This window comes from Phalacrocorax carbo, chromosome 17 (assembly GCF_963921805.1).
Source record: "Phalacrocorax carbo chromosome 17, bPhaCar2.1, whole genome shotgun sequence".
Taxonomy (NCBI): domain Eukaryota; kingdom Metazoa; phylum Chordata; class Aves; order Suliformes; family Phalacrocoracidae; genus Phalacrocorax; species Phalacrocorax carbo.
The window spans coordinates 6218498-6243701 of NC_087529.1; the positions used below are offsets into that span (position 1 = coordinate 6218498).

The window sequence follows — 25204 nt, forward strand, 5'->3', positions numbered from 1 at the left end:
TGCTGTGCGGGTGCCAGAGCAGGGGCACAGGCTGCCCAGAGAGGCTGTGGGGTCCCTTCTCTGGAGACATTCACACCCCACCTGGATGCGGTCCTGTGCCCCTGCTCTGGGGGTGCCTGCTCAAGCAGGGGGTGGGACGGGATGATCTCCAGAGGTCCCTTCCAATCCCTGCCATGCTGTGATTCTGTGAACCACCCACACTGCAAGACTCCAGCTACCAATTTTCTACCTGGGGCAGGGTGGAGGGGTCATGCCTGGTGCTGAAAGCCATCCCTTAGCAGATACTGGAGGCTAGCAAGGACTGAGAAACCCTGTGAAATGAAACACTCCTCCTGGGGTGAGAGGCAAGGAGATCAAACTACGCTAACTTCCAACCCCACTACTACCCCACCAAAAATCATGCTGTTTCCTTCTTCACCTATCACTTGCCTAAGCAGCACTGAGTTGCAGTCCAAAACACCTACAGGTTGTGTGTATATTCTACAGTTGACCCAATGGATTGGTTTTAATCCTTGGGATCAGGAAGACTGGTACCTGGAACCCTGAACAACTGACTGTGTACATGTACACGTATACAGACCACAACAGCAGTACTTTGAGTTTAACATGTTTTGTTCTGTGCAGCCCTAGCTTAGTCAGTCCAGCCCATGCCTTCACTTCTTTTCCAGGCACAGAGAGCAAATACATCCTACTGCAAGAATAGATTTTCCCAGTTGCAAGGTGCTCCAATACCAGGGGGTAAGGACAAACTGTTCTTTGGGACACCAGTTCACATCATTGCACTGCTTGGCTTGAACAAGAAACCTGCCAACATTTGAAAGAGCAGGTTTTATAGCCTGCACAATAGAAACAGACACTAAGGTTTCACTTTTCAACACCGAAGTGTGACAACAGGGATGTCCTGAGTCCAGAGTAAATTAAGTCCACACGTATCCAACAGTTTCAACAGCCTTGAGTACTAGTGCTCAGACTAAGGCTTTCTAATAAGTAATTCGTCATAAAAATAAACCTGGTTTTCAGCTGGAAGTAAAAGGAACCCCAGGGGAGTTGGAGCTTGACCTTTCTGCATCTGCTGAAAAGCCATCAGGATCTTCTCTCACCTGCTTATCCCATTGAGCCCCATTCCCAACTCTACATCACAAGAGGTCAGGAAATGAAGGCTCTTAGTCATCGCAATTTGATTAAGACAGCTTAAAATTTGAGCTTTAATTGAAGTGGAAAGAAACATTCCAAGATAATATATGCTTTATAGATTTAACTGAGTTACCAAAGTCAGTTTGCATTGGATGTTATTGCAGATGCGAACATGAAATCGTAAGTGCCGAAGAGGAGAGAACTCAGGAAAAAAAAAATATAACCCTACCATATCAGAAGAGGCTGGACCTTTTGTAGGCAACTATCCAAACGTGTGATGCACTGACATGTTAGCTCCTATGATGTAAGGACATCCCTGAATCCACCTGAAAATACTTCTGAGGACTGACTACATCAACATTTTCCTGGCAAGTATCTTCCCTGCCAGCAATAAATCCCAGCTCAATACAGATCTAAAATGATACACATTAGAGGGCGTGTCTTTAAGTATTAAGTCAGCTTAAATTACTTGAGCAAAGTTTTAAAGATGGAATAGAAATCTAAAAAGGAGCAAAAAAAAAAAAGAACACCACTGCAATATTAATGCCAAGTTGTTACTTTTTTTTTTAAACAGCTCTGTACAGCAACCTAGCAAAAAATGCAGTGATCTCAATTCAAACCAGACAGCAACCTAAGGGAATACTAGTCCTGTATACAGCAGAGCTGAAACACTCCCAACATTCAGATGCTCCAAATACATTGGCTACCCTAATGCGCTCCAAACCAGTTCTACCTACACAGGACATTTTGGGGTGAAAAAGTTTCTGTAAAGTTCCCTTTGCTTCCAGTGGTTTTCTTGTACAAAATATTACATTTCTTTTACATATCTATATTTACAGACTTGCACGGCTAGAAAAATACAAACTACAATTGGGCTTGGCAATCAGTTATTTTCTTTAAATACAAGTCATTTCAGAGCAAAAACTGTAGTGGTAACGTATCCTGCACTTCAAGCATCTGCACAAAGCAGCTTTCTTCCTTAAGCATATCAAGCCTAAAAACCATGACTTGTGTCACAGTAAGTGCAATGACTGCAATTCATCTACCTCCTGGCATAAGGAAGACACAAGGTGAATGTTGTTTGTGCAGGTTAGCGGCACAATGTAGGTAAGCCCACAACTGAACATTAAACTCCTCAATAACATTCATTAATTTCATAGGCAGAGCCTGTCAAAAAAAGGACAACAAATGTAACTTTTCCTAAAAGTTACACTGAGTTCACGGGGCATTCGACATCTTGAACAGAAATGCAACCACAATTAACATTTCAGAGGCATTTGCTAGCTTCAAGCAAACCCCAAGGTTGTAAGTCTTTTTCCACTCAACTTTTGAGTAGAGGCCAGGGAGGATTTTTTGCTTTAAAGCTACAGTATCTGTCATTATGGCTTTTGACACCCCGCCTTTCACTGAGGTGAGGTATGTGTTTCTAGTGAGACGGTAACAGTTGTGCAACACAAGTTTCAGGTGTAAGTCAGTCGTGTTAGGAGAGTTTGCCAAACCAAATTGTAACAGTGCAAAACAAGATTTATTCTTTTGTTTTTCTTCGTCGAAAGAGTTGTCAAGGCATCCAGGACATTGCTAGTAGTCAAGCCACTGAGCAAATCCCCTCTCCACCAGAGTTCTGTTTACTGACACCACCTAAAGGGAGGTTAAAAAAACAACAAAACAAAAAGAAAAAACAACAGAAAGGTGAACAAACCACAAGTGAGAAACATCAGCAAGTTCCTGATGAACAATAAAGAGTCCAGCAGTGTTAAAAAAATAGGTATGTCAACATACGCACCTCATCTCCCATCAGGTTCCACAGCTGTATCAGCGGCAGGCCGGTTGCATTGTCATAATTTGTGACCTGGAAACATTGACAAACATTTGTGTGCAGCAATTCTGGTCTGAGCCGTGGAGGATGCAAGGCTAGCATCAGTCACTGCGTATCAGATACTCAAGACTTCAACTTATGTGTAGGCTCGAGCTACAGCCACCAGGCAGCTGGGACACCCTGCTGGCAAGTTCGCTCTGGGCACTCAGATCCATGCCCTTGCTAGAATTAGGGAGGCGTTTGACCACTGCATTAAACCAAAGGAAGCAATGAGAGTGAGTATCACAAATGCCATCAGCTTCCTACTCGCCCCAATTCATTACATGGATACCTACAATCGCCATTAGAAGGGCTTCAAAAGAGGCAAGTGCCTCATTGTCAAGATCAGGCGCTGCATGCAGAAGCCTTTGGGACACTGCCGGAAGCCTTACTTCTCTCTCTGGCCAGCCAGAGGCCAGATCCCAGACAGCAGTGTTGCAGAGAGAGTCAAGACTGGCAAAGCAGCACACACCCAGGTGAACGTTTGATCCACTTGGCAACAGGCCACTTTGTGCTCTGTAAACCCAGTCAGGCGCCCCTCCTTCCTGCCTGCATCAGCATCGAGGGAATCCTCATCCCTTCCCAGCCGCACAGTCCTGAGCGATGCCGATGCCACACAAGGAAGGCCTCAGCACCAACGTTTCTCAGCAAGAGCCCTGCCCAGCAGCCAGGCTTACAGGCTCTGGCTTTGGTTTTGATTTTAACTCTCATAGTATGCTAGGGGGCAGAGAGGAGCACAGCAGCAGTCAAATCAGCAACAAAACTTTCCCAGACCACTCTCGAGTACCCGTACCTGTGCCACGAGGACTGCACCTCTGGTCAGCTCACTAACAGCAGCATCAGCTTCGGAGGAAAAGTGATCCTCGTCTTTGGAAAGAAAAGAGCAGGACAAAACAAACGAGATATTCAGAGGCTTTAAAGGCCAGAAGGCACTATTAAGCTACTCTTGTCTGACCTCCTACGTAAGTTCGGCCAGAGAACCTCACCTACTGTTGCTGTAGGCATTTGCGGAAACCAGTCTATTAAGCTGGAGATCACGCAAGCATTATGCCTGCTGCGTTGCTGAGGGGAAGGATCAAGCGCTTCCTAAAGCCACTAGCTAAGTGAATGTCAACATAAGTGGCTGCTGAATTAGGAGGCTTTAGAAACAGAAGAGTATTCTTCTGCAGTACCTTTGAGCTGCCATTAGTATTTTGATCCTTAATAAACTAAGCTCAGAGGCCTCAGGACTTTACTGACCCTGCAGAGTGCAATACTGTAAACAGAAACTTAAAATCACTGGCACGGCAGGCTGGCTGGCGCCCGAACAGCGCCAAATGCACTCTTTGCAAGCACTGGCAGCTCAAATCTCTCGGCCCGCACAGCATCTGTGGGTCCTGCTGCTAACTCCACACCTGGAATGCAGCAGGAAATCCTTCTGTCCCAGGCAATACAGTTACAGTCAACACTGTAGACCAGATACAGGTATTTTTATTTTGGAGGAAAGTTGCTTATTTCCTACCAAACTGCTGCAAAACAGGGTTTCTCCTTTGTGCTCCCTACCCTGAGACCGTCTCCAGCAGCAAGTGAACTCCTTACAACCCCACAAAGACTGAAGGAGGTTGATTACTCCAGAGAACATGCAAAACACTGGCTTCTGCTGGAATCAGCTTAAACCTTGCCATCCATCTGCAGTCTTGGCAGGGCCTGGACCTCCCAGAGTCCTGCCAGCCACAGACACACACACACACACACCCCCCGCCCCATGCTGAAACCTGGCCTGACCCTAGCTCCTACAGCCACCCCTTCCGCACCCAGAAGGGCAGCTTTTTACACACTAATACAGCATGCATCTCTAACAGCACTAGGAAAAAGAGAAATAAAAAATGGCAAAACAAAGCATTTCTAAGCAGTGACTGACATTCTTCCAGTGCTTGGAGGGTAGTCTTCTGAACACAGAACTGTACACATCAGTCATTGTAGTAGGAAAATGTCCGATGTTTCTCTAGCAGATTAAAAACTAAGTTTGCATTTACAGCTGCTCTGTGACAGGAGGCGGCAGAGGAGTTACAGCTACTTCACCTATACCCTGCCAGTCCTGCCAACTTGCTGTTTAGGCTCTCCTCCAGGCAGGAAGAAGCCTGGACATCTATCATCTTTCCCCTGGAGTCTGACAGGTTCTCCTATGCTAGCGTATTCAGAAGAATAAAATGCAATTTTCCTGTTCCTTGCTCTAGTCACATCAGAGGCTGCGCTTGCAATAGGAGGGAGAAAGTTTAGACCGAATCATCGCTTGCTCACAGCTGGCATCCATTTAAACCTGCAGGAGGAGCACCAACACTATGTCTTGAGAGCTCCATTACCTGGAAGCGGCACCACATTGTCTAGGAGAACTTCTGCTCCTTGGAAAGGTAGTGATAAAAAATCAGACCTTAAAGAAAAGAGAATCAACCCAAATAAGAACCTGGCTTTAAGTTACTCTTGTATTCTTTAAGGTGATGTTGGTTAATCAATTGTTCTAACAAGAATTCAGTTTAAATTTGATGACAGTTAAAAAAAAAACAAACAAAAACCCCAGGCTATTCTCCCAGCAGTCTAAGGAGCAGCAACAACCTGTCTGATTAACGTGGCAAGTTGGATTGGGCTGCAAGCAAAAACTACCTGCAACACGGAGGCTGTACTGCTTTTCTCCCACCTCTGGGGCACAACCAAGTATTTAACGGGCTTGTGTAAGAAAGCCCTCATCCAATATGGCTCTCCCAGCCAATGGGACCGGGAGACTGAGAATCTGAATCATATTCCTATCCCATCAGTTAACTACATTCTGGGGCCTCCTGAAGGCACCCTTTTGCTCAGCTTCCACACTGAAGTGGCAGAAGTTGCCATTTCCCCACCCCTCCCCTTCAAAAGAAACCTTGCAAGAGCTTGCTGTGCTCCCAAGAAATCCACGCCCACCGCTGAGACAAACCTTTCTACCATTTCCCACTTCAGCTGTGAAAAACCTAGAAGCAATTCGGACAATAGGGATGCCTGCGATGAAGATTCAAGCCAGATATGGCCTCAGGCCATGGAATATGAGCTAGAGACCTGATTTGTCTGAGTGTGTCGATCTTCACTTTGTCATATCCTCCGTAGTCCACATATCTGAGCTCTACTTCATTGGTCTCTTCGAAGTAGCTAACAACTTGAGCCCGTAACCACGCCCCATCCACACCTGGAGCCGCGCATATGATACCAGCTACGAAACACAAGAGTACAGAGAATGTCGTCTCAGTAGAAGTAGACTTCCAGAAATCAGCGCACTTGAGGCATGAGTAGTGCTGCACAAGTTATCTACTGAGAATCAACAGCGTTTTTTATGCTGCTTCCATCTTCCTTCAAGACCACCCATACCCCCACCAGACAAGGCCTGCAGCTGGGACTCAGGAGATGTGGGCTTTACTCTCAAGTCTCTACCACTACCACGCTGCTCTGCCCAGGGACCCAGTTCCCTCCTAGACGTTGGCCACTAACAGTGATGTCTGCCTCCAAAAAGGAAAGGATGCGCCAATAACCCCTTCCGTGTGATGTACCCTCCACTTTACACTATGTGCAGACAGTGACACCGAATATCTGGGAGTAGCTCCACATTTTGTCAGCCAAAATATACCAGGTGCCAAGTTGATTACAAGTAACCTGAGACAGACTTTATCTCATTCTGAGTTTCAAGATGCAATTAAGTGGCTGGGGAGGTACTCCCGGGATGCCCTCATCTGTGCTCTGGCACCAGCTTAAAAAAAAAGAAAGATTAAATGACGAGTGAACTATCACATTCCCATATCCACCGGGAAACTCCCCAAGCTGAGCTCAGGGGCATCAGGCTTTTGCGTGACCCTAGAAGTTGTTTCTCAATGGAACAATTTGTGAGCAACCAAGTTACTTGCCTTCTACTGGAGTTGGCAGGGTTGGAATTCCAGGTTGAGAATAGCAGGCGTACATCTGCTGGTCCAGGCTACGCAGGACATGGAAAGTGGGGTGTGTATGCTGCTGCAGAAACAGGTGCCCCGCATCAACTTGATGTGCCACAACCACCTCGACAGTGACTCCGTCCGGGAGGAACAGCTGTCACACAGAGGAACTCTCATCAGTGTTCACTGCAACACAAGCGTGTTGTCCACAGCACCTCCACTTTCCAACAGCAACTCCTGAGGCTTACAGCCATGGGTGGAAATGCCTGAACACTCTGGTATTACACTTCCAAAGGCCACTTTGGGTCAGGAGTGGAAAGCTACTCACTGTGACTCCATGCTGTTCTAAAGGAAATCAGCCTAGGGCTGGGGCCCGTCGTGTACACAAAAAGACTATCGGCACAGAGCAGCTGTGAGACACAGTTACCCAAGAGATCAGTGAGCAGTCAGCAGTGATGCAGGTCAAGTCATGCTGCACTATCAACACAGTGCAACTTGCAAGGATTCCCTGCCCAAGCAGTTTTAAAACACCAAGGTAATCTTTGCAGGGATTATCCAAGATTTCTCACAGAGGTCTCATCTGTCAAGTAATTTGCCCAGGCTGCTACAGAGCCATTGTGTCGGGCAGCTTCTGAGCATCACTGTGCTTGGAATACATCTAAAATGCCTTTAGTTTCCCAGCACAAATTCACTTGTCCAAAACAAAGCCTGTCTTCACATCCACGCAGACAGTTACATGCACAGAGGCAGCGCTGGGTTAACGGTTGGACTTGATGATTTTAACGGTCTTTTCCAACCTAAATGATTCTATGAGTCTACGTTTCTCAGCTCAGGCAGAATGGAAACCGGAGCAGAAGAACAGATAGATAAATCTGATCTAGAACAGTTACACAAGCTGGACAACGGATAGCCACGTGAAACCAAACTGGTTTTGAGGCCATCTGTGAACCAGTCCCGCGGGTACAGCGTACTACGATGGCAGTGACCAGCCACAACCTTGCACCCTGACACCAGCACAGACAGCAGCAAGCTGGGACTTACCCAGGCAGTCATAAGGAGGGAATGAAGCGTCAGTGGTGTTGGTGGAGGTACAGCGTAGATGTTGGTGAGACACAGCTCTTTGAACTTCTTGCCAATCAGGCTCAATACTTTTTCTACTTGATGCGAGGAGCCTGGTAGACAGAAATCCCACAGAAAGTTGGTAGCACAGATATGCTGAGGGCACCCCCACCACATGAAGCACTATAGCTACCAGAAAGAAGCCTTCTGCACTACATCAACAGCTTATGTTTTAACAGACTGGCCACGTAACCCGATTTCAGACCAACACGAGCAGCTCAGACTGCCAGGCCCCAGTTTCTACAGCTTTAGCCTCCAACATGAACCCAATTTGCTGGCATATATTTTTCAGCCACAATTAACCCAAACATCTTTCACAGTCATGATGCCATTCACTGATAGCTCCTTCTTCAAGACTGGAGTGATCCTGAAAAAGGTGTTGGTTAAACTGCAGCAGCCAAAGACGTTCAAGTGCATTCTCACCCCTAGAATAGAGGGTTCATGTGCCAAGGCACAGGTGACTTGGCATATACCTCTACTGTAACAGCACAGAGAAGTTTTGTAAAGCGCTGGTCTCATAAAGCCACTAAATCTGTTTAAATTCCTTGCCCATCTAATTAGACCCCCAAGCTACATAATAGACCATGCATAAAGAGATATTCTACTTACCTTCGATGTGACAGACTTGGGAGTCACAGTAATAAGGTAGTGTTGAGACATAAACTTTGGCACCAGACGCTTGCCTTAAGGAGCTCATAAATTTTCCTTGTTTGCCGATCAAGCGGCCAACTAAGTCCTTTATGAAAGGGACAGGAAAGCAACAGTCAGGAAGTGAAATGCAGATCCAACAACTGTTCTTTGTGGCTTGTTTCACTAACCTTCCCGGTTCCTGTAGCATAGGGCCAGGCAGGGTAAATACAAAGCAATGCTGGACCAGTGCAGAGTTCAGGTAGTCAGTGACAAGTCAAGGTAGATACAGATCAGCAAATACAGCTCATTTTGACAGATCCACCTTTCTATCTTATAGAACAACACAAAGACATGATGGGACAAAACCGGGCCTGGTAAAGGCTACTGTCTTCCTACAGTCAAGTGAAGTCATATCCTCCCCCAGTCTCCGACCTTTTTTTTTTCTTTAGCACGCTACATGCGTTTTTCATTCAGATGTGAAACGCTAAGTTTTAGAAATTTTTAAAAGAGCTAATTAGATTAGAAAGGGAGTCGACAAATTCACAGGAGAGTAAACAGGCTATCACGCCCAGTAGACTACAGAGACCCTGGACAGCTGCGCAGGTAAGGAAGAGATGCCTGCGCAAGCCCTGTCACTTCTACTCTTCCACTGATACCTAGAGATCAGATACCAGAGTTGGTACCTGTTGGGCCTGACTCAGTACGGATAATCCTATACAGTGTAAAGTCAGCTACTTCAGGAAAAATGACAGCCTGTCTTCACTAACCACGGAAAAGTATTCTTCTGCTGCACAACTGCTTCCTTAGCCTATGTTTTACTGATGCATTGAAATGCGTGTTACAAGCCTTCCCTAGGCTCACAGCACCCGAGCACTCAAGGCAGTGCACTTATCCTGCTGGGACCTGCTGTCTCACATTACTGGCTCTCACTATTTGGGTCTGCTGAGAAGCAGAACCGCAAGCGCAATGCTGTGCAGGGCAGCCACAGGTGATTTTGCATATACAAAGCTGGGAAGAAGCTAGGAACATAGCCCTAAAAAAAGCACAATCTTGCTCTCAACCCAAGAGAAAGCACCCTACAAAGACAGAGACTCCGCAGCTTCACATAAGAGCTCAGATGAGCATTCAGCTTGCGAGGAAGGGTTTGGACGGGCACCTGAAACATAACGCCCCTAGACAGCGGCAAGGAGAAAAATTCATCCCCTGCTTGTAATAACCGTGTACCCTCAAAGCCCTCTGGATGCTTTCAAAGCATCAGACTAAATGATCGGCGTGGAAGATCATGGGGAATAATGATTCCAACAACCAGCATTACCCTAGGTGCAGCCATGACACACTGCTTGTTTAACAGCTGCGTACTGGCCCTTCACTTCTCTTGGGTCCCAATGGGAGCTGCTAAATGCTTAAATCGTCGTTGATTTATTGCTGATGTCCCCAGAATGGCACTGAGCCAGCACCAGACTGGAAGAACCAGAAGATGGCTATGGAGGGCAGGGCAGGATGCGCGAGCAGGCCAGCGGCTGGTTACCTTCGGGACCTCTATTTCCCAGATCACGTAGTCGGACTTCCTGGCGTGTCCTCCTAGCTTAGAGTTCTGGCGACTCACTGTCTTCCTCATGGCACAGCCACTGTCCACAAAACCCACGCTATTTATAGCCGAACCTAGAAGACATGCACATGTGTCAGCACTCAGACAACCCACACAATCCAGCTACCAGACACAAGGCCATGAAAATACATCATTTCATAGAGCAGTTACATTGAGCTCTTCCCATGCATTCAGTTGGGATGTTCCCACATCAGGTTCTACGGTATTTCAGAAAAGGTGAAGTTCCATCACGCACAGCCTATTGAAAGTTTCCTTTTATTCCTAGAGAAAAACCTGCACCCTTCTGGGAACGCAAGAGAAGGAGGCCTGAGTTCAGCAGGAGTCCTTCAAACATGGTGACACCTTACACAGCAGCAGAGACAAGACACTATATCAAAGTTACCAGCTGAGTAAGAGCTATGCTAACATGAACACTGAGCTGCTGCTGCAGCAGGGTATTTTGCAGTTTCCCCATGCCTTGAACAAGGCTCTTCAATCCCCACGTCTTGCGACAAGCAACGTTCCACCTACTTTGTAGCAACTACAAAAGACACCCTATCCTTACGGGCTGTTGGCACCAGAGAGTCCTAGAAAGGATTTTAACATCCATCCCCCAAGGTCACACGGCTTAACATTTGCTCAGACAGCTTTGTATTCTGCCAGGCACACACCGTTCAGGATCTAGAAGGCAAAAGCAGCACAGACACATGGAGAAATTCTTTAACATCAATCCCTCTTGGGATTTCTTGGCGTGCACCTACCCTTCTAAGCAAAAAAGGCTTCAGGGTAATTGGTCTCCAACCAACTGATTCTAGCACAATTCATCAGAGCACTTCCCTGGTGTGTCCAGCAGCACTTCAGAAACCAGCCTCACAGCTTTCCTTTCAGCTGCAGCCCATAAACACAGATAAGAACCCAGCACTTATTAGAGGCTGCCAAACTGAAGCAGAAACCATTGGTATTAACAGGCCTCAGCCCAGCACGGTGTCCAACAGCCTGGCCAACACCCAGACGTGGTCCATTTCACTGGGCTACTCAAGCACGTGTTTAGCTTTGGGCAACAAGCCTTGTGCCAGAAGCGGAGCGGCCTGTTCACCCCTTTGCCTGTTCCCCCCCTGAAGATCACCCAGCTAGCACTGAATCCTACAGAGGTGAGGATTCTGAGAGCAAATGCATACCCACCTGCACATGAGGACTAAATATTCAGCTACTGGGCAAGTTAAGCACAAAGAGGATTTATCTGAACGTGTTCTGAAACGGAAGGGTTACTCCACACAAAACGCTTGTTCACCATGTGTCTGTAGGATTTTCAAATCCCTTACCTCCTGCATGATCTCCATCCACCCCTGCTAGCTGGCTACACTCATGGTGCAAGTCCGGACCACCCTCTTTCAGTATCCCATTACTGTATGGCACTTTGTCTTCAGGTAGCTCCAGACTGGGAGGTTTTTCACTTAGTACTGAGCTCTGATCAGCAGACCTGTCTTGGCTTTCACATAGTCTCAGTGAGTCTGAACGCTGGCCTGACGCACAAGACAGCACTGTGCCCTGCAGTGAGCCCTCCACACTTGTCCCACCTTCAGGTGCATATGCACTGCATGCGGAGTCCCCCATAACCAAAGGGGACTTCGCCAGTGACCCTCCATGGTTTTCCAGAGAAGTCCAATGAGCTCCCTGGGATTCACAGCGTACACGGTCCTTCACCCGACAGTCTTTTGTGCCTCCCTGAACACGGCCAGATGAACGGCCACATGCTAAACAGCTGGAATCAGTCGCGCTCCCCTCCTGTTCCTCTGCCTGCGGGGATGCCAGTGTGGCAGCATCACACTTCACCACGACGTTCACACTGGCTGCTGTAGCTTCCGCCGCAAGCATCTCATCAGAGGAACCACCGCTTGCCACCTCCACAGGGGTCTCAGCTCGGCTGGCAGCAACCTCAGTGGACACACCACCCACAGCACCAGACAGCACTTCCTCACCTGCTGCCAAGATGACCTTGGAAACAACCTGCAGTGCTGCTTGCTCAACTGGGTCAGCTTCTTCCTTGTCCAAAGTCACCCCTGCAATCTTCTCTCTTCCAAATTCATCTCCTTTTGGCTGTGTGTCCTCATCCTCCTGACACACAGGTACAATACTTGCAGTTGACTCAGACAGCTCTTCTTCCCCCGACTGCTCCGAACAGGCAGGCTCCAAGTCGCCCAGTAACAACACGCTCACTGCGGAATCAGTGCAACTGGGTACAACTTCATTACTGAGAAAGGCTTGTGTGGTGTTGGCTCCCTTCTCCAGTCCCAGGCAAACAGCTGTCACAGAGTCAGTACCTGGGAGCACAACTTCTGGCATTTGGCTTTCCTTCGGGGGCTTAAGTGAAGACTCATCCAACTGCTCTGCATCACTGGTCTCCGTGATTCCCAAAGACTTTTGCGTCAGTGTCACTGATGCCAATGGCCACTGATCTTGGTTTGCACGAGAGCTTGACTCCTGCGTAAGGCTCGCTGCAGCACTGCTGTGACACTCTGCACTCTTGGAAATCAGATGGAGAGAAGCACAAGCAGGGACAACGCTTTCGTCTTGAGATCCTATTGTTTCCAGTTTTCCACTGTCGTCCTCAAGGGTGCTAGCCTGAATTGTCAGTACTGACAGATCTGGACGGTCCTGTGAGAGATCTAGCCTCTCATGAGTTTTACACAGAAGAGAGGGCGTCATCGACCCTGCTGACAGCAGCGGGGTCGAGGTTTCATTCTCTGGGCATTCCTCTTCTGATGAGAGAGGCAGTCTTCGAGGAACACATGTTTCTGTTTTGGGTGATGAATCACCCTCTGGCACTTCCTCCTGCCATTGCTCTTCAATGGCTATTGCTTCTTTGTTGTGATGGCTTGCATGCTTTTTTCTGTAGGAATAGATCCACCAGCAGCCAAGAAGTGCCAGTGCTCCAGGTATGATGTATGGGATGACACCACAGAAGCGTGAAGCCATTTTACGGAGCCTCAGCAGTTTTATCTGGAAGGAGAAACAGAAGCCATGTTAAAACAGTCACAGGGAAAGGGAACAGGAAGGCTAAAGCTTCATAAATGCCCTGAGGTATTTCTATTAGCATGAATAGGCATGCTTTCCAGCCACTCTGAAATTCACACCTCTGCTCCACCAGGAGACCACAGAACAAGATCCTTACCTAAGCCGGGGGATATCTGGGCATGTCTCACCACTTTACTCATCAATTTCACCTCCCCTCACCTCTGCACTTAAAGCAATTTCACCTCCTTCCTCCTGTCTCACCTTTGCAGGTCAGGACTACCCACAAGGAGAGCATCCAGCGCTGCAAGTTTCTCCAGCATCAGGCTGGGTTCACAACACAGCTCTACCACAAGTAGTCCAAGACAGACTTGGTGCACTGCAGGTCTCCCCAGCTCTCTGCTGGAGAGGCAGCATCACGCTCAGTTTCATAGGTTGACAACACACACTTCTCTAAAACATAACTCACTGAATGTGAAGGGCTTTGCAAACCACCTCACCCACAGCACTGCAGGAGGCTGCCTGTGCAGGCACACGACTCAAGCCTGCGGCTAAGTAGGAGCTAAACAGCCACACGCAGGCAGCTACTTCATTTACTTTTACATGCACAGCGTCAGAATTCTGAAACAAAGAGCAACTACAGCCTGATGAAGCAAGTGTCTCCCAATAAAGAGACATCCCTCTGGAAAATTTTGCAGTGGTGAAGATGGGAAATAAACACCCTTATCCTACGTAGCGGTATTTCTCTAGCAAAAGCAGCCTGAGTAGAGGGACTTCTGCTTAGGAACCCAGCTCCAGAGTTTGTTATAGCTCTAAATTTACTACATTGACAGCCGCTACTCCAAGTTTCAAGAGTTGAAAGCTGTCTCTTTTACTCTGGCAAGTGTGTGAACCTTTGCCTGCCTGGACACTGCGGAGAATCATGTCCCAGTCATGCTCCTCCAATTACAAGCCTCACCTGGGTTCACAGAATCACAGACTGGTAGGGATTGGAAGGGACCTCTGGAGATCATCCCGTCCCATCCCCTGCTGGAGCAGGCTCAGCCAGAGCAGGGGGCACAGGACCGTGTCCAGGCAGGGTGTGAATGTCTCCAGGGAAGGGACCCCACAGCCTCTCTGGGCAGCCTGTGCCCCTGCTCTGGCACCCGCACAGCAAAGGAGTTTTTCTCTCATGTTTAGCTGGAACTTGCAGTGATTCAGCTTGTGCCTGTTGCCCCTTGTGCTGTCACTGGGCACCACTGAAAAGAGTCTAGACCCATCCTCCTGACACCCACCCTTTGGATATTGATAGGTATTGATGAAATCCCCCCTCATCCTTCTCTTCTCCAGGCTGAACAAACCCAGGTCTCTCAGCCTTTCCTCATAAGGGAGATGCTCCAGTCCCCTGATCATCTTGGTAGCTCTCCCCTGGACTTGCTCAAGGGGTAGCAGGGTTATACAAGGAAAGGCTGACATGCCTTTCCTTTTTCTTAAGGAAAGTCGACAGCTGGAACACAAAGCTAAACAGTTACCCACATCCCCAAAACAGCCTTGCTGCAAAGCACTTACAGTTCATATTTTCCACTGAGCAGGAATGAAAGCAAAACTCCACATGCCTGACAATGCCTACACACAACAGACTTCTCCAAACAGACCTCAAGACCTTTGTCAATGAGCAACAAAAATAAAGATTTTTTTCAGGTGATAGGAAAGTCCTAGAAACAGGAACCACCCACTGGAAATATTATCTAGTTCCTCTTTAGAAGCACAGTATTTCTTAGACAAGACAATCAAGTCCCTCTGTTGACTATGCTTAGTCTGTCTCAACCAGAAAAAAGAATCTTGTTATCAGGGCAAGCATTCTGACCACAGCTCCCAAACACGACTCTCCTTCAGGTCCCAGTTTTCCCAAGGAGCTGATTACATTCTAACTGGGGACAAAAACATGCCTCCCTCAGGCTCAGAAGAGAACCCAAGCCACAGATAATTGAATATTCACTCCAGACATCTCACCTCCTCCAGTCACACCCTCCCATCCAACAGGAGCAAACACAGAACTTTATCCAAGCTAGCTCGGACACAGGCATTATTTCCCTACTGCTTACCACAGAGTCCTAACTGAGGCAAGTAAATAAATGCATGGCAAAAACAAGGACTAGAAAAGCCCTTGCTTGATGCCGAATCAAAGGTCAGCTGCAGCCATGGTTTAAGAAATCCCTTAACATGTCCAGCATATCACAAATTATTTATTTTGTTCTACAAAGGAAACTTGAGTCTGTGTTCACTCATCCAAGTTACTTCCATCTGGCTTTATACAGTCAGTCAAGCAGCAGGGCTCCTAACTGACCGCTGAGGGCGAACCTTCACTTCAGCAACACCCGAGATTTGGAATTAAAAAAAACACCACACATCAACAAAATGAAACAAGACACACACGCCCCTAGTCAATAATTCGGATGCTTGGTTTTTGGAACTTGGTAAATGGAAAGGGTGAAGCCTGTATATTCCTAAGACAAAAGGTTCACATTTATGCTCTAGAGCACAATGGCACATTGTGAGCCACTGCAAGCGCTCATCTGCTGTCCGCTTAGGTTGTTATAATTAATGCAGAACCACCCTACAAGCTGTCTAAGAGGCGTACCACAAACTCCAATGGAAGTAGCTCACAGAAGTCCATTCCCAGGAAGCTTTCTGATTAAACAGACAGCCCTATTATTATAATCCAATTCCCTATTAAGTTGCACCAAATGTACAAACGGTAGCCCCATGCAATTCTGCAGCACAGGAAAACAGCAGCAGGATGCCCCACAGAGGGACAGGCCTGGCCCAAAGCCTGGCGGGCAAGAGTTCTAAGACTAATTTTAAACATTAGTATCATTTAAGGTCAAGATCTTCACTCTTCCATGATATTTAGATCAGTGGAGTCTAGTGGATTAGCTGATTGCTCCTTGCAAAGCTCATTTTATATCATGTTTTTAATTTGACTTTAATTTGAGGTGCAGCACATATTTCTCCACAGGATTGCTCCTAAAGCTCACCAGCATTTTCCAACACATTTAAGAGTAACAAAACCCCTCTCTCCGCTGCCAATTTGACAGCCCGTTCAGGACTGCAGGAGCAATGGGATCATTTGAACGCATGGCAGGATGAAAGCCTGGCATTTTCCTGCCAGCAGCAGAACAGAAAATGGCAACTTGTCAAGTCACATGGCCTTGACCGCTGCCAAACTGGAGGCAGCCTGGCCCAACAGTCCTTGCGCCCTCCTTGCGCCCTCCAGGCAGGAGCAGCCAGCTGGGGAAGCACAGCAGCTCCAGAGGCTTTGGACCAGAGGTGATCACCTTGCAGAAGCCAGAACCTGTCTGAAGCGCTGAGTGCCCCCGTGCCATTTCCCAACCCGCAGGGCCCCGTGCAGTCCCGCACCAAACGCAGGCCTGAGCTGGTGCAGAGCTCACACACTGTACGCGCTCGGCCTGCGCCACCAGCCCCTTCCGCTTCCTTCTGGCACACCAGGAATCCACTGAGTGTCACACCTTACATCAAGGCACTGCTGGAGAGCTGCAGCCGGGACGCGAGACTTTTCCAACTTGCTAAATAATACCCACGGTAGGTCAGGATGGCATTAAGTCACCAGAGGAGAGGAGGCCTTGGTCAGCTCTCTGACTTGACTCGATTTATGGAAAACTCCTGTAAAGGTCGGGGAGATGAGGACAAGAATGAACACACGCTTCTCCTACCTCAATAAAAAAGCCACAGACAGTCAACTTATTCTACTTACTTGCTTGAGGGTCACAGCGTAGTTTTAAGCCACCTGGCTTCTCTAGCCAGGACAAACAATCCCTCTCTATACGCATCCCGATAAGGTTAGAAATGTTTGCAGCACTAGGTTCACAGAGAAGCCAGATCATTCGTTCTCGAGGTCCCAGAGGAGAGTTCAGCAAGCACCCGCTCCACATTTTCAGGGCTTTCCATGCACAAGAAAGCCTGTTCTGGAGCCAAGCTTCTTCAAGCCTCTGCAAGAAGACACACAAGGACAACTCCCAAGCGACTGAGCCCCATGCTCTGCAGGCACCCACTCTACAGTGCTGCCAGGGCTTGCCTCCTCTGCTTCCCTCCTGCTCCAGCATTTGAGAGGTTATGCTTCCAGACCCCCCACAAGCAGCGAAAAACCAGGCTGGAATTAAAGACCGGCTGGAACAATCACAGAGCAAACAGGCAGGCAGCTAAATTGGAAATGTAGCTTCAACAGCAAGGCCAGGATGCCTCCCTGCAAATCCTCCAGTTAGCAATACAGCACCCGGGAAAGGAATATATCTGGGTGAAAGAGAACTGGACAAGGCTGGCACACTTAACACTAAACGGGACCACGTGGGCTCTTAACATTCTCCATGCTAAAAATAACCAGTAGCACTTGCCCGGCTTTATAGGAGGCATCAGAACAGGAGTTGACAAAAACCTAAAGAACCAGAGGCCCTACCGTTAAGATTAAAATAAGAGAACTTACCGCACAGGAGAAAACATAGAAAGACTTACTTGACTGCAGACGTTTTATAGCCTCTTACAAAGGCTGACCTTAGAGGATGATCTGTGATGTCACTGTGCCTGCTGCGTCACTGTCACCGGGCTGCAAGCCCTTGCATCCCACACTCCTGATCACCAGGCTTCCAATCAGTCACAGGCCTTCGCAGCCTTTCTCACCCTCCTCTCCCAGGCCAGCCTGGCGGACCACCATCAAAACCAACACTGCCCACAGGCGAGAGCTCAGAAGACATGACTCGGTAACTACAAACGCCCAAAGACAGGTAGGAGCCAGGCAAGCAAGATCTCAAACTGGATGGCATGCACTTTGAAAAGAAGTGAACAGGTAAGCTTCCCTCTGCTTAAACAATTGAAGTGTTCTGCAGCAATTTCTGCTTCAAACACCAGTACTGAAAGACAAGAACAGCAAGAGATACCCCTTAACCAATACCACCTTTTCCCAGCCCAGTTAACATGGGCTACAGAGCTCAAGAAACAGTCTCCTCTCTGAATGAAAGCTGCTAATGAAGCTGCTCCACAGCCTTAAAATATTTAAGAACCAACTGTCTTATTTGCAGAGGGATAAATTACGACCTAAGAAAAAGGCTGAAAGAGTTGGGCATCGTAGAGCTAAACTAGAGCTCTAGAACAAGAAACAGGACCAACGCCAGGCCTCCTTTTATCTCTAAGATAAAAACGGCTTTCAGTGGAATCAGCTTCACTGATGTTCCTGCACTAGCTCACTCCCCTCCTTTGCAAGCTGAAGCTGCTACACTGACGGCCCAGGCTTTATTCCCATTGCCTTTTACAGTCACTGCTTCTGCGTACTTTCTCCCACTCAGGAGCCACGCAGCAGCCCAGCACAGCTCCAGCGTATCACTGCTAGGCAAAAGCAGGACTCGAAACACTTTCTATTTACACGCGTGAAAGCAGAGGTTTACACTAAAAGTATCAGCCTAGCCAAAGCGTAGCGCCTTTTTACAGATCTTCCTGGAAATCATCAAGAAGCTCATGTCTGTGCAAACACCAACCACCAAACTTCACAGCCTGTGCTGCCTAATGCATTATTAATGCAAGGCCATGAGCTGATCGCTCCTGCTATGCAATAAGCCACAGGTTACACTTTGGAATTCACATTAACCCTACCACATTGTCAAGCTCCTTACTGCACTGCATATCTTATTCCCTTCCTGCCCCAATCCTTTTGTTATTTCTAGTTTCCTCAACCAAGCTAGTGTCTCCCTGGGAATCCTCTATTACAGGGGAAGGCAAGATCACATTTTTCACCACTTTGCCAGAAAGCTATCTCTGATCCAGAAGCAAATTCCAGACGCCACTTTACCAATACCACCTTTATCTTTCTCGGCTATACCTCCAAATTTGGTTGAGGCTTTTTTTTGCCTGTTTTGGAGTCAGCTCCAGAAATGGAGCCAGACAAAATGTTCCCGCTCCTTCAAGCTAGCCAAAAGAGTTTAGCACTTAAGCCAGAGGCTGTACAACCTTTCTTGTGTCACCCTGCTTTAAACTGCAGAGAGAAGTCCTCTGATTCAGACTGACCAACGCTGTATACAGGCACCCCTGACTGGGGAATGAACATCACTTCTCACAGCCAAGAGACTAACACACCCCACTTTTTGGGATTCTTTCTCAACAGTCTCTTTCCTCCTTGACACACCTACCAGTCCAGATTCAACTCTTGTTTTAAAAGCATTTTTCACAGAAGACTAAAGAGAATCAGTCCTCCACGGTCCAGGCCAAGCAGCTTTTATTACCTTTATAATCTACCAACACATTACACATATTTTCTCCAAATCCTGGGTTTACCATCTTCCATTCTTTCTGCATTTTCATCCAGGCTGGAGAACAGAACAAATTGCTTTTCCACAATTTCTGAAAAAAATATACCCAATACTTAGCATTTTGTGTTTGCTTCTACACCAACGAAGCTAAGGGCAACATAGTTTAGTGTCCACCACAGGTGCAGCTTATAACTTACATTTTAAAAGCAACCAGCTAAGTCAAATGCCCAGCATGTGTATCAATTCCCAAAGCAGGTGCACACAACACTCAGGAGCTAAACTAACCAAAGGCTTCCCATATACTTGGCACACAAGACAAAAAACAGACTTGCGTTTTCAAGGAGACAGGACGGCGAGGTTTACATCACAATACACTGACACCACTGTAAGAGGCAGCGAGAAGAGAGGCAGCACAGGCACCAAACAGGTATCCAGAGAACAGCATCAAGACCTGCTCGCTGGGAGGTTTACTGTGCACAGCAGCAAGGCCTTGATAAACAGCTCCTCAAAACAAAAGCTGGACTAGACTGAAACGGAAAAGCAGTGGTGTTCAGTTGGAAGCCTTGTGCTTGGCTTGCTGAGAGTAACTCACAGAAGCATACAGAGAGGAAGAATAGCAAACATTTGTGAAAAAGGCACTCTGTGCTCATCTACTCTAGGAAGGAACAGCAAAGGTTTTCACCAAGAGTCATTCAGACTAAACAAGCAGGAGGAGAACTTGTATGCATTAACAAGCTTGCTATGAGGAGTTACACAACATACTTGAGAGCTAATCAGAGAAAGGCATGCTTCACTTGGATCCGTATTACAGAAGCAGCTACAAGCCCTTGCCCAGATTACGCTAGGGGCTGTTCTCCTACACAGAAAGGCTTCCCCCACAGGTCACAGGCTGCCTCCTGTCCTCAGCTTTGGCAGTCTTTTTTTTTTAAAAAAGCAAAGCCAAGACACAGATTAGATGACCTTCCTAGAGCCCCACTGAGTTGGAGGACACACAAGGAACAAAAAATAGGTACTCCCACTCAAAAGGCAGGAGCCCATCCTCTGTACTAGGCAGCAAACAGGACACTGTACTCCATTCAGCTTGAATATTGTAGGGAAGCGATGTGCACATTTCTTTCCTGCACCCCTGAATACACACACACACACGCAACCTTCCTAACCCTGCATTTCAAGAACAAACGGAATACAAGTCCAAGCTCATACCGAAAGAAGCTCCTCCTCAAAGCAGGGGCAACTGCAGGATCACAGCCCTAACGTTTATGGGGATACATAGTCCAATTCTTGTTCCAGGGATTTCAAGGTTCCAATTCACAGATTTGTCCCTATGCAAAGCTAATGCCCCTGATACAAGAGGCACGTGCAGGTCACGAGCTTTTGCCAGGAACTGCTGCTATTTATACATGGGGAGTCAAAATCAGCTACAGCACATGGTAAGTTTCTCATCCTCATTGCCAGGTGGCAGCAGAGGTCAAAGGCAATCAGGACCTCCTCAGGTCTACAAGCAGTGATTTGTTTGCTGAATCACAAAATCCCAGGTTGGAAGGGACCTCAGGGATCATCTAGTCCAACCTTTCTGGGAAGAATGGCTTTAAATGATCTTTCATGAAATATTCAACTCTCGTAAGAGTAATGTACAGAGCCCACAAATTCAGAGTCAGCTTCCAGCCAGGGTACAAAATACAGAAGTGGCAAAGTCAAACAGAATCCACATAGTGGACAATAGGAAAAAAAAACCCACAGTAAAACAGGTGAAGACAGATCATTTGCAAAAGCAGCGAGTTACATGCAAACATATGACCTGCAGCAATCTCCATGAGAAGCAAACTTAACAGCCTTAATTTCTAGGAAATATTAAGTACCTGCTGAATAAAATAGCTTCTTCCAACTATCTGGAAGTGGCTGCCTGAAGTTAATCATCACTTCATGAAGTTTAACTCATTAAGAGTTCCGCAGAAGCACTGTAGTTAGAAATCAGGATTTTAAAAAGGCTAGTCATTAGACCTGAAACATCAAACAATTAGGAGTCATTAATGTTTTAATTAAGGTTTTTTAATGCTTCTAGGTGTTGCTGAGGACACCTGGGACACCAGCCCTGGTCTTATGACAGCCTCCCTGGACACTAGGAACACCTGAAATAATTTTTTTCACGTCGGTTAAGTGTGCATGAAAGATGAGAGCCATAAATAAGTGGGATATGTTGCTTTTAAAGCATTAGGCTCTTCAGGTAACTCCACTACTGCAAAAGTAGTCTTGCTCTCAAACACCCCTGGAGTCAGCCTGCAATGTTTTCAAAACGAACACGAGAGTCTCAACACAGCAAATCAACTGCTTCTGGCTCTGAACAGCTTTGGCTGCAATCCTCAAACAAACAAACTCCTGTCATTGTTTACTCCCAAGAGAATCTGCAGGAACTGGGAGCTTAGGTAGCGTGGTGGATCTGAACTGCAGGAACCTTCATCTCACACCCTGGGTGGTGAGGGGAATTCCTGCTGTCTGATTGCAGGCATTGTGGAATGCCCAGGCTAAAGCCAAGGCTTTCTAGGTAGTTGATGATTTTCAGTATTAGTATCTCAAAGCATCTCCTGAGATCTTTAAGAAGGAATCTGGTTCCTAGGACAGGTGTCTACAACTCAGCACAACGAGCACACCTAATTAAGAAGCAGCTACCAGAACACACAACTGGGCTCCTGCAGCACCATCCATGCAGACCCTCCCAACCTAACAATATAACTTGTTTCATGTCTCAGGGCAGACACCCCAAAGCCCTGTTGTACAAGATACCATTGCAATCGTGGCGAGGGTCACCTCCCTAAATGCCCCAGCTCTGGTGTCTCATGAGAGCTTTGGGAAGTCCTTCAAGAGCTCAATGAAACACTGAAACAGAAGAGGGACTGTCAAATGAGCAGTACCAGGACAGCAAGTGGTGCAATAAGAGGGTGGATTCTAGCACAGACAGCTCAAGTTCTACAGGCTCCTTGCTCCTTTTAACTTACTAAAAGGCTGTAATTTCCTTCAGTGCACTAGGCAGCACATACAAGCAAACCAATTAATCAAGAACTAAACTGTGCCATCAGGATACATGCAGTAAAGCTATACCATCCTTTTTCAGAATCACAGGTACATTGAGATTACTAGATGACAGGTACATTAGCTCAGCAGATGCCTGCCCAGTATTTCACCCTTTACACAGGAAGCTCATTAAAGAATGAAAAGGTTAAGTGACTTGAACTGGGTCATACAGTGGCCCGCTGGCAGAGGAGCAAGCTCAGACCAGTGCTGTCAGAGCAACTGAGCTGTGTGCTACCAAGAAAAAGCCATACCTCCCTCACGAGCAGTTGCACCATGCTCCAGCGTACCACGTGCTCTTCCTTGGCTATACCGTGCGCACACGTAGGGCTGCGGCTCAGTAGATCATTCACAGGCACAAAACAAACAGAAGAAAAGTAAAGTCACCATCTCCTGCTACTACTTTCCCCAGCAACAAGCTGTTTCCTTTCACCTGAGACAAAGTCCACAGAGGCTCCAATAATGCTCAGCAGGTGCTAGTGCAACTGCCAGCCTGACGAAGGCAGCACATGACCCTAAAAACACAGAAAGTCAGAATTACCTCTATTCTGCAGCCCCCTATTTTATATATATTTTATGTAACAGACAGCCTGTGGTCTAATGCAGCTTCTGTTGCCATTTCCTACTATTACAGGTAACTTGCATGAAAAGGATGCCCTTACTGAGATGGTCATTCATTTTGTGTTGCCTGCTTCATGGTATAACTTACCAGACTGCGATAAAGAACTTAGCCAGATATAGATCAAGTTGCCCAGTGTTGGACACAAGTAACTTAGATCTTACTTGCTTCAAAGAGGGGGAAGAAGAAAAAAGGGGGGGGGGGGGGGGGGGGGGGAAAGAAAAAGGTCAAACAACAAGGATTCCCCCAGGAAAGCAAGGCTACTGGAAAATTACTTCCTCAGTAGCAACAGAATTTAATTCCTTTGCTCCTGACTATGTTCCATGCTGGCTTACAAACAAATAGAATTCACTGCAATATATGAGAAGTTTGCTAATAACAGTTTTTATTGGCTATTACCATAACCATAAGCAAGCCTTGCCATACCAGACGTACAAGAGACAACACAAGGTATCCTTAATCTTTACTACCAAGCCTGCAACACTTATGACATCTCACGCTTTCATCTGTAAGTAGCTACAGCACAGTTTGCAGCGGGAGTGAATCACATTTAATACCAACTCAGATGATCGCTCTGGCCCGCACAGCTGCCTCTCTCATGAATGTACTAATTGACTTTGCTGTTGTCGAGTAGCAAGTAAGTAGTAAAAAGCACATAAAAACACGGAAAGACTCCGAACTGGCACGCACTTCGCGGAGAGCTTTCCTTCGCGCCCCGTTGCCCGGCCCCGGTGGCCGCCGTTCCCCTCGCCCACAGCAGCCCACCGGCCAGCAGGGCCGCTCCGCTCCCCGGGGGGGGGCACGGGCACGGCACAGCCCGCCGCACCCGGGCTCCGAGCGGCGACATCGGCGGAGCCAGCGCCGGGAGACCCCCGGGCCGGGGTCCGGACTGTGCGGGACGGCTCCCGCCACGGCCGTAGCCTAACGAGCGGCGGCCCGCGGGGAGAGCAGCACGGACAGCGGCGGCGGCGGCAGCAGCAGCACCCCCGCCGAGCGCGGGGGGCCGAGCGCGGGGGACCGGCCGGCTGACAGCCCGCGGCTGCGGGCCCCGCCGCCCCCCGAGGGGGCTGCGGGCAGCCCCGCGGCGGTACTTACGGATGGTCCGGCGCGGCGCCGCCCCCCCCGCGCCGGTGCCGGAGCAGGTCCCGGTGCCGGTGCCGCCGCGCCAAGCCCACGTGCAGCCCAGCCGGGCCGCCGGGCTGGGACATGCAGCGGCTCCCGCCGCCCCGCCCCTCTCGCGAGAGCCGCCCGCCCCGCGGCGCTGCGCCTGCGCCCTGCGCCCTCCACCGCTCTTCGCCGCCGTTAGCAGCGGCCGCGGCGCCTGTTGGGGCCTGCGCGCGCTGCGGTTACCGGCCGCCGCCGCCGCCTCGCTCCCTCCGCGCCCGGCACTCGCGGGGCTCGGCGCGGAGCGGTGCCGCCGAAGGCCTGGCTGCGCCGGCTCCTGCCGTGCCTCTCATCCCCCGGCGACTGGCTGGGCCCCGCCGGCAGCCCGGGAGCGGCTCTAACCGAGGGGTTTCCCCCTTCCTGGCGCGGCGCAGCCCCGCGGGTGCCCCCGCCAGCCCCGCGGCGTGGCGAGCGCTCCCCGCCCTGTCAGCGCCGCCCGGCCCCGTCTGGCCGCGGCGCCGAGCTGCCTCCTCTCCCAGCGGCGGGACCTGCCTGTCTCCTGCTTCGGCCCGTCCCCGGGTGCCTGACTCCCCTCTTCAAAGGGCGCTGAGCGCCTCTGCCCTCTCGCAGTGGGTGAAGGCTGCAGCTGAGCACCCTCAGCCGCTCCGACTGCTCGTCCCTGTTCCCTGCTGGCATCGCCGCGCTCATCGCAGCACCGGGGCCAAAGCACTCGTCTGCTAACGCAGCCAGACGCTGCTGGCTCCCCTCGTGCTGTTCAAAGAGAGGTGCATTTGTGCTTTATACAAAGTTTGAAACAAATGCTTAGCTGATGATGAAATGCCAGACAGTAAGCAAACG

General features: G+C 48.6%; 1 protein-coding gene across 2 annotated transcripts; it reads right to left on the reverse strand.

The window, feature by feature from the left end:
- Positions 1-1176: 1176 nt before the first annotated feature.
- AKAP1 (A-kinase anchoring protein 1) lies at positions 1177-24475 on the reverse strand. 2 transcript variants are annotated; one of them, XM_064467537.1, is made up of 11 exons: positions 24338-24475; positions 11575-13252; positions 10193-10326; positions 8644-8770; positions 7957-8087; positions 6892-7069; positions 6056-6206; positions 5332-5399; positions 3783-3856; positions 2918-2983; positions 1177-2772 (listed from the first exon to the last, which is right to left on the reverse strand). In XM_064467537.1, the coding sequence occupies exons 2-11, from the start codon at positions 13226-13228 to the stop codon at positions 2713-2715; spliced, it is 2643 nt and encodes an 880-aa protein (XP_064323607.1). In that variant the 5' UTR covers positions 13229-13252; positions 24338-24475; the 3' UTR covers positions 1177-2712. The 2 variants fall into 2 exon arrangements, with proteins under 2 accessions (XP_064323607.1, XP_064323606.1); XM_064467536.1 differs by lacking the exon at positions 24338-24475 and adding an exon at positions 22878-23012.
- Positions 24476-25204: the final 729 nt, after the last annotated feature.

What these genes read in the sequence shown, in the direction of transcription:
- AKAP1 (XM_064467536.1), bottom strand. Translation starts at nt 22,901, where the DNA reads ATGGTGCAACTGCTCGTGAGGGAG. An exon ending in GGGAAATAGAGGTCCCGAAG is followed by an intron (nt 8,771 to 10,192) that starts GTAACCAGCCGC and finishes CCTTTCATAAAG; the next exon opens with GACTTAGTTGGCCGCTTGAT. An exon ending in GTGCAGTCCTCGTGGCACAG is followed by an intron (nt 2,984 to 3,782) that starts GTACGGGTACTC and finishes CAATGTTTCCAG; the next exon opens with GTCACAAATTATGACAATGC.